The sequence below is a fragment of the Siniperca chuatsi genome, linkage group LG10, assembly GCF_020085105.1.
Source record: "Siniperca chuatsi isolate FFG_IHB_CAS linkage group LG10, ASM2008510v1, whole genome shotgun sequence".
NCBI lineage: Eukaryota > Metazoa > Chordata > Actinopteri > Centrarchiformes > Sinipercidae > Siniperca > Siniperca chuatsi.
Window position 1 is genome coordinate 15245352 of NC_058051.1, and position 8603 is coordinate 15253954.

Here is an 8603-nt window from a genome sequence, read left to right on the forward strand (position 1 = left end):
ACAGTCTGATTTTGATGAAGGTTATAATCAGAGTCTCCCTTACCTTCATGAGCAAACTCATGACCTTGCTGTGTAAGTGACGACTGAAGGCATCTGACGTGTGCCAAACATTTGTCAGGCAGTTTTTATTTTTTGTTAAATAGACATTTGTGACAGTTTTTCCACTGACATTAGGAGCTTAACAAGCTCTAACAGTAAAAACAGCAATGTGACATCATATGTCCATACACAAGATGGTTTGAAAGAATACATAAAGAATTTGTGTGACTTCACTGCACAAACATTTTCTTTTGTCCTGCTTTAATATCTGTGTAAGATCCTTCACCCTGTGATTTATAGAAGCAGACAGTGGTAGAATGTAACTGAGCACTTTTATTCAAGTACAATTTGAGGTACTTGTACTTTACTTGAGTATTTCCATTTAATGCTACTTTATACTTCTACGCCACTGCATCTAAGATGGAGATATTGTACTTTTTACTTCACAACAGCTGTAGTTACTAGTGACTTTGCAGATCAAGTGTAATCCACCTGACTAAATTAGCTCAACCTCAACCAGCTGCAACATAAAAAGCAGCTTATATATGACTGCATAGCTAATAATAATAATCCAGTAATATGATACATGTAACACTGACAGGGGCCATTTTTCTGCAAAAGGAATACGTATTAGGCGTACATTTTACTCCTTATATGTATCTACTGTCACTCGAGTCACATTTTGAATACAGGACTAGGAGTATGGAGTATTTTTACATTGTGGTATTACTACTTTTATTTAAGTAAAGAATTTTAATACTTTTTCCATCACTGTGCTTTGGCTAAAGGCTATTTTCAGTATTCATGGAATAAATTCACTGCAAAAACACATTTTGTGAAACCAAATGCAACCCAAGGTTAAGGAAGCATTGGAATTAAATATGTAACATCAGCTATGTAAATATGATATGAAATGAATTTTCCAATCAAGGTCAAGCTACAGTATATGTACTGGGTTTGGGGTAAGCTTCTTAAAATTCATAAAGCATTTTGTTATTCATGGTTCACACTTCATGCCTTTTCCCTGTGACTTTGTCTTTGTGTAATATTGTTATCAGATAACCCTGCCCAATTAACCTCAGTTCACACCCTTGGAAACCTGTGGAAAGTTTCCATGTCAATGTTAAACAGAAGCTGTGGACATCAAATCCCCTGATCTACATGTCAACACATTAAGTGCGCACTGTATCTATTAAACACATATCTTGCACTTCTATATATTCAAATGATCTGTTAGGTAATGAAAGTCAAGCCTCTGTCACATTTCCTTTAAAGAATTATTTTTGCTGAACTGTTTTCTACAACTTTCTTGACTTAAGGAAAATAAATTAACAATACTGAGATAAACATTAGCACTGTTACACTACTTCTGCATGAAGGATTTCTCTTCAGTACAATAAAACACAAAGCTTTCAAGTTTTGCACATCAACCATAGTTTCTCTTAATTGTGATTATTTTTACATTATACTGTACAAACAATGTACAAACACAAAATAACAGTTCCACTTTATAAGGCATACTGGATTTTACAGTAAATTGTTGCTTCAAAATATTAATATAATTACAAAGGTTTTCATAGTTCACTTGTGTAATGGGATATTTGCTCCTAGATAAGAGGCAACTTATCACCATATTGCATATGTCTTATCTCCAGCTGATACATGATATCAAGTTATGTGGAAGGGCATTTTGGAGACACAACCTTGATATGTTGTATATAAGGGCTCAACTCTGCGACTGGAACTTCACTCGTCTGAGTCCGGAAAGTAACCGACACGATGAAGTGGCTCGTCGTCCTGTCAGCTCTCGTGGCTTTCTCCGAATGCTTCCATAAGTAAGTCTGAGCTGGCTGGTTGAAAAGCAACCTGTTCATTTGTTTCTTGGACATTTTACACCTCAATAGGCTGAATTGTTGAAAGACGATCTCTCCACCTATAACATTCCTGAAGGAAAATCTAAAGACCATCTTGCTTTGAGCTATCACACCTTCCAAACTTAAAGCTCAAAGTAGAGCTTCCTTTCTGATTTCTCCAGCTATAAAATGCTGGACATATGTGCATTTTGCTGATTCTTTATTCACCTTTCTGTGTGTAGGATTCGACTGATCAAGGGAAAGACTGCCAGGCAAGCCCTGCAGGAGAAAGGATTATGGGAGGAGTACAGGAAGCAGCATCCATACAACCCAATGGCCAAGTTCCTCCAGACTGGTACTGAGCCTATGACCAACGATGCTGACGTAAGTCCAGACCAGAGACGATTCAGACTTAGTTCATCTTATTGTTTGTTCTTTCTAGCCTCTAGTTGAAGGACCCACATATTTCATGCATCTTGAATCGAACTGTCAATATTTCTTCTTGTGTCCCTCTAGTTGTCCTACTATGGTGTGATCTCCATTGGCTCCCCTCCTCAGTCCTTCAGCGTCATCTTTGACACCGGCTCCTCCAACCTGTGGATCCCCTCAGTCTACTGCTCCAGCCAGGCCTGCGGTGAGCATTACTGAGGCTACCACTGCAACCTGGCTGTTATTCAATCAGTGGTACTCTGGAGGTTAAAAAGTTGGCTGATATGCTTCAAATATTTGGATAGTGTTATACACAGTGGTGGAAAGTAGCTACTTATATTTACTATATAAGTATGGTTTTGAGGTACTTTAACTGAGTAGTTCAATTTTATGCTACTTTATTCTTCTTTTTACTCCACTTCATTTGACAACTATTATTACTTGTTACTTTGCAGATTCATATTTTACATGCAAAACATGCAATTATTTTGTGAAATACAATGCATAGATTAGATATGATGCATTGATTGTTACAGATTAAATTACCTAACGTGTATAAACAAAAGTAGTAACCAGCTTCATACATAGTAATGCATCAGTAATAATAACCCAGCAGTATAATTATATTATGCTGACAGGAGCCATTACTATACTGTAGCTTTGGTACTAAAGTACATTTTGCTCCTAATAAGTCTGTACTTCTACTTAGGTAATACTTTGATTTCAGGAATTTAACTTGTATCGCAGTATTTTTAGTTTGTTGTATTGCAACTTGTACGTGTAAGAGATCTAAATACTTATAATACAACTAATACAGTTTATTCAGAATAAGCATTGGTACAACACTCAGTGCAGTTACTCCTTGACTAGAGATGGTCCAAGTTTTTTGGTATATTCCTAAAATGCACATTAAAAATTTACCAATCCTCTGCAGAGAACCACAGGAGATTCAACCCACAGCAGTCCACCACCTTCAAATGGGGCAACCAGCCTCTGTCCATCCAGTACGGCACTGGCAGTATGACTGGATATCTGGCCATTGACACTGTTGAGGTAACCAAAACCCCTGGAACAAAATGCAAAGTCTATTTAGACTTCAGACAAGCATATCCCTGTGGTCTGTTGAACTGTGACTGACAGCTGTCTTGTGTGTCCAGGTGGGCGGCATCTCTGTGGCCAACCAGGTGTTTGGAATTAGCCGCACAGAGGCTCCCTTCATGGCTTACATGCAGGCTGATGGTATCCTGGGATTGGCCTTCCAGACCATTGCCTCTGACAATGTCGTGCCTGTCTTCGACAACATGGTCAAGCAGGGACTAGTGTCCCAGCCCCTGTTCTCCGTCTACCTGAGCAGGTACTGAAACAGAATGGAAATCCGTTGGTTGAGAATGTGTGTGTCATTTCGTGTGACATTAAATGTACAGATGGCGTTTGTTTTTGTTTTTTCTCTCTTAGCAACAGTGAGCAGGGCAGTGAGGTGGTCTTCGGTGGTATTGACAGCAGCCACTACACTGGACAAATCACCTGGATTCCTCTGTCCTCTGCCACCTACTGGCAGATCAAAATGGACAGGTACAAAGAAAACACAAGCAAAAATACTAACCACAAACATAAGTTGCACAAAGCTTCCTTGCTTAACTGTAATCCATCTTCTGCTGTTCCTCCTCACAGTGTTACCATCAATGGTCAGACTGTGGCCTGCTCTGGTGGCTGCCAGGCCATTATTGACACTGGTACCTCCCTGATCGTTGGCCCAACCAGTGACATCAACAACATGAATGCCTGGGTTGGAGCCTCAACCAACCAGTACGGAGAAGTGAGTCATACCGTCATACCATACCATTTGAAGTAAATTTTCCCCATTTTCTGAACCCAGAGGAAACAAACATTTAATGCTCTGACGTCAAAACTCTCAAATAAAAATAATTAAGCAGGACTTGCTTTAGCTGGAAACCTGTAAAATGCCAATAAATACAACTTCTGCTGCTACACGGTATTCAACTCTGTGTGTGATGTTCTTCTCACAGGCTGTAGTGAGCTGCCAGAACATCCAGAGCATGCCTGCCGTCACCTTCACACTCAATGGACAGGCCTTCACCATCCCCGCATCTGCCTACGTCTCTCAGGTTAATTAGACCCCTGCCACCCACTGCATCAGAAAAGTTTTCAACACTATAATGAAGATTTGGGGGAAGTAAATCTATTTTTTTTTTGTTGTCTTTCCACAGAACTCCTACGGTTGCAACACTGGCTTTGGCCAGGGTGGCTCTGACCAGCTCTGGATCCTGGGAGATGTCTTCATCAGGGAGTACTACGTTGTCTTTGATGCCCAGGCTCAGTACGTTGGTCTTGCCAGCTCTGCATAATCAAATAAGACACCTGTTGGATAATCTATAAATGTGTATTTCCCTGTAGGGGCTTGTCTGATTGAAGACAAAGCAAAAAATGGGAGTTTGTGGAAAGTATACACGTGTTGTATAGCTGCCTTTGCATTAAATAGATTATAGCAATTAAAAGCATTCTGTGTATTTTTTTTTGTATGTGTCAGAATGACTGTGGTAACTACAATGAACTACAGTATCAGTGCAGCAAAAATGTCTTTAGAAAAATCTTTAGTTGTGTTAGTTTTGTGTTACAGTATTGCACTGAAATGTCACAGGAATAAGAATCTGTCCAGTCTGTTCATTCATTCGCTCATAAGAGAAACTTGACCTTTTATAGAGGATACAAAAAGGATTGCCACCAGCTTTTTTGTGTAAAGGAAGTACAGGCCATGAATAGAATATCGAGCGGCTCCCAGAATAGCGGCAGGCCAGGTCTCCTCTGAGGTTGTAATCGAGAAGAAACTGATAAGGACAAACATTGATATAACAAAAGATAACCTGATGACATGATCTGACAACTCTGCTGCTATCTCAACCTGTGAAAAGGACCACAGTGTTGAAAAGGACTCAGAAAAAAACACATGGGAGCAAACACTGATGTTTTGTTTAATAGATTATGTGTTCATTTCACATAATCTGTTTCATTTCTTTAATGCCATAATCATTTCATTTTTATGTAATTTATCATTTTCCCAAACAACACATGATATATACACTTAAAAGGGTAGTTCAGTGATTTAATATTGCACTTCCATAAAGTTGAGGGAGTCACAACAGACGAAAGAATAGTTAAAGCCGAAGCAGCAGAATCCAAGATATCATGATTTTTAGTCCCTAATATGGGTCAAGCTCCAAAAATATTGGATTGTACATTTCCAGTAATGCAACCAAATGTATCTTTTTGTTAGATCCTCCCTGCCTAGTAAATGTCTTTCAAACTCTACACAGGCTGAGTAGTACTAACCTAGTACACTGACATGTATGTGTAAAATCAATGGAGTTCCCTTAAAAACACAGTGGTGTAACAAATAAAATGGGCCCCATTCAAATCAGGAACTAAGCTTTCACATGAATTCACTGGTGGATTGCCAGTGTGGAATACTCCACCATCCCATCATGCTCTGAGCTCCAGGTCGAGTCGGGGGCTCCCGCTTGTGTTTCGTGCAGCCTCAGGTTTGCATGCACCTCTGTTGGTTTCTGGTGAGCTCTGAAGTCCACTGTTGTGTAGACTATGCTACTCATTTCCTGGGGGAGACAAACTTTGTCAATAGACAGTGTTGAAGAGGAAGTTGGAAGCTAAAACATTCAATCTGCTTTTAAAACAAGTGACAATGAATCACATGTTCCCTGTTTAGCACTTACCGGAGCCTCCTGTTTCAGTGACTCACACAGTGTTTCTCCATATTTGTCTGCAAAGAAAAACAATATCACTTTGGTTCTGTTAACCCATTCCAAAAAATGCACAATTTTTGGTGGACACTTTATGATCATCAATTTAAGGAAACTGCTTACCTGACTGTTTACATTTTGCCTTGACTCTGCAGCAAACTACACCAATAACTGAAGTGATCAAAATCATCACTGCAATCGACACAATGACCGCTAGTGGCAGGCCAAAACTCCAGGGAACTCCTGAATACCTGGGACTGTCACTGTGGTCCTGTGCCAGAACAGGCCAAGTGGAGTCTGGGAATGTTGTGGAGGTGTTGGGGGCTTTGATGGTTGTTGCCAGTGAAGGCTGAGCCTTGCTATGGTGATCTGAAACCTCTGCAAAATGCAAGAATATCAAATAAGCTATGGCTAGAATTAACCTTTACAATTGTTTACCTACTTTACAGGGAAAAAACTACACTAAATTATTTTGCAAGTACACATTTATCTTATGAAGCTGTAATAATGCAGCTTTTGCCCAAGCATTATTGTACACACTAGAGGCTATTCCATAATGCACATTTATAACATCACATTAATGAAGATTATAAGACTGCTCACCAGACACCTCGAAATAGTAATCTCTGTAGATGCGATTTTGAGTCCCCAGCACAATACATCTGTAATAGCCTCCGTCCACAAACCGCACATCCGATATTTTAAATTCTATCCAGCCGTCCTTCTCAGTTTTTGTAACTCTTCCCTCCAGTAAATCACAGGTGTATCCTGCACTGTCCAGCAGCTTGTAACATCCTCCTGGATAGAGTTTACAGCAGGACTTGTTGTAACTATTGTAAAACGAAGGAAAGGCGAGTCTCAGCAGAATGTGTTCGAACTCCTCAATCCTCTGCTGCCCTTTTAGATGAGGGATATCTGGAAAACAAACATTCCTTATTAATGTGGCATTACAGGTACTGTAGAACAGAAATGTGGCTTTTTTTCTTTCACCATACCTAATAAAAGAAACAAGACAAATGAAAACTTCATCTTCAGTGTAATGCTCACTGAGGGTCAGCACTTTTTGACAGTTTTCCACTCTTTTTAGAGGATTTGAGGCCCCTCCTTGCTGAAGAAAGGAGGAAGTTGTCAGTTCATCAGCTGGAGGGAACAGACAGATGTGTCCTTCACAAGACTGCCGGCTCTTTGAGGACTGTTGTGGCACGCTTATGATATATTTCATTTTTAATCTCTTTCTTAAAGTACATGTTAACTGTTTCCATAATGCAGATATACAGAGGGTGGACACAGGAACAGGAACGGCTGTATAGTATGATATAACCTAATACAATTACCTTGTGGAAACTAATGATGATTACACTGTTGACTAAACATCATAGTTTGTGGTGTATTTGTACTGGATTACATTACATTGCTCAAGTGTTCCTTTCATTGCATCCTTCCCTGCATTACTCTATTGCATAAATGTTGACACATGCTGGAATTGCCATTGGCACATTATAATGCAATATAACACCACAAATTACAGTTTCATAATGGCTAGGTTTATATCCAAATGCATAGTAACCATCAACTCATTTCTGACAAAGTGTGCAAACAGTGATTCTTTTGTAACGGCTTTGCTTTTATGTCTACTGCATTATAATATTAAGATATTTAAAGCAGATATAGATATAGAACAAAATCCATCTGAGTAAAATCTGGACATTTATAGGACACATTAAAGAATATACACAAGTATACACAAAGTGATTTATTTGGTGTCAGCTTTCAGCTTATTAAACTTTTCATTTTCACCAAATCAACAGAAGACAAATGCAAAAGATATGTACATATTAATATTCAGTAAACACCAATGTTGTGGCATTCTAACAATTAACATATCTTATTACAGATCAAAATTAAACACTCCCTTTTGATTTCACTCTATTCAAAAACTAAAATGTTCATTTGGACGCTCGGTATATTTTCTAAAACATGATATAAGCCATTTGATTTTCTTTGATAACATTGTCTTGCAAATGGAAGCAATTGAGGCATGTAAACACAAATCGTTTTTAATAATTACAACCTTGCTTAAATTAACTCTTAAATGCACAGCCCCTATGATTAAGTTAGAAGCAATGGGTGCAATAATTTGAATTTACAAAAAGCTGTTTATCTTACTAAACAGTGCAACTGCCCCCGAGCAGATGATTCTGTGGAGGAGATAATGCTTTAGTTCACAGCCAGCTGAATGCATAAATAAGTTGAGGTCACTGTACTTGTCAGCTCATAGTGGTTCGTGTTGGTCCTGCTCTGAGCAGGTTTGTCGCCCGGTAGGTTTAAAAAGGCGTCTATTCGTCTGTGAAGGTAATGACGTCATAGTGGATGCCTTGCTGCTGCAGCTGCTCCAGCTGTTCAGGTGTAGCTTCAGTGTAGACTGTTTGGGTCTGCGCCATGGCTGCGTCTGCTACGGCTACAAGAAGAAAGATTCTCCACTTAGTTTGATTTGTTGTCAGGGTGCTGT

General features: G+C 39.2%; 3 protein-coding genes across 8 annotated transcripts in view; 1 reads left to right on the forward strand and 2 right to left on the reverse strand.

Moving 5' to 3' along the window:
• The first annotated feature begins 1722 nt into the window (after positions 1–1722).
• Positions 1723–4837, forward strand: LOC122883518 (pepsin A-like). 3 transcript variants are annotated; one of them, XM_044212302.1, is made up of 9 exons: positions 1723–1874; positions 2135–2276; positions 2409–2526; positions 3256–3374; positions 3479–3675; positions 3777–3893; positions 3993–4137; positions 4349–4447; positions 4550–4837. In XM_044212302.1, exons 1-9 carry the CDS (start codon positions 1819–1821, stop codon positions 4685–4687), a joined length of 1131 nt encoding a protein of 376 aa, XP_044068237.1. In that variant the 5' UTR covers positions 1723–1818; the 3' UTR covers positions 4688–4837. The 3 variants fall into 3 exon arrangements, with proteins under 3 accessions (XP_044068237.1, XP_044068239.1, XP_044068236.1); XM_044212304.1 differs by having other exon boundaries at positions 3783–3893; XM_044212301.1 differs by having other exon boundaries at positions 3777–4137.
• A 60-nt stretch (positions 4838–4897) lies between these two features.
• Positions 4898–7714, reverse strand: LOC122883519. The gene is made up of 5 exons (XM_044212305.1): positions 7090–7714; positions 6698–7009; positions 6218–6472; positions 6068–6114; positions 4898–5950 (listed from the first exon to the last, which is right to left on the reverse strand). The coding sequence occupies exons 1-5, from the start codon at positions 7121–7123 to the stop codon at positions 5780–5782; spliced, it is 819 nt and encodes a 272-aa protein (XP_044068240.1). The 5' UTR covers positions 7124–7714; the 3' UTR covers positions 4898–5779.
• A 118-nt stretch (positions 7715–7832) lies between these two features.
• The window catches only part of LOC122883516 (zinc finger protein 335-like), a 13169-nt gene continuing 12398 nt past the window's right edge, over positions 7833–8603 (reverse strand). For all 4 annotated transcript variants that reach the window (XM_044212299.1, XM_044212296.1, XM_044212298.1 and 1 more), the window contains exon 28: positions 7833–8552. In XM_044212299.1, the coding sequence (XP_044068234.1) occupies positions 8431–8552 (122 nt within the window). In that variant the 3' untranslated portion in view covers positions 7833–8430. The remainder of the gene's footprint in view (positions 8553–8603) is intronic.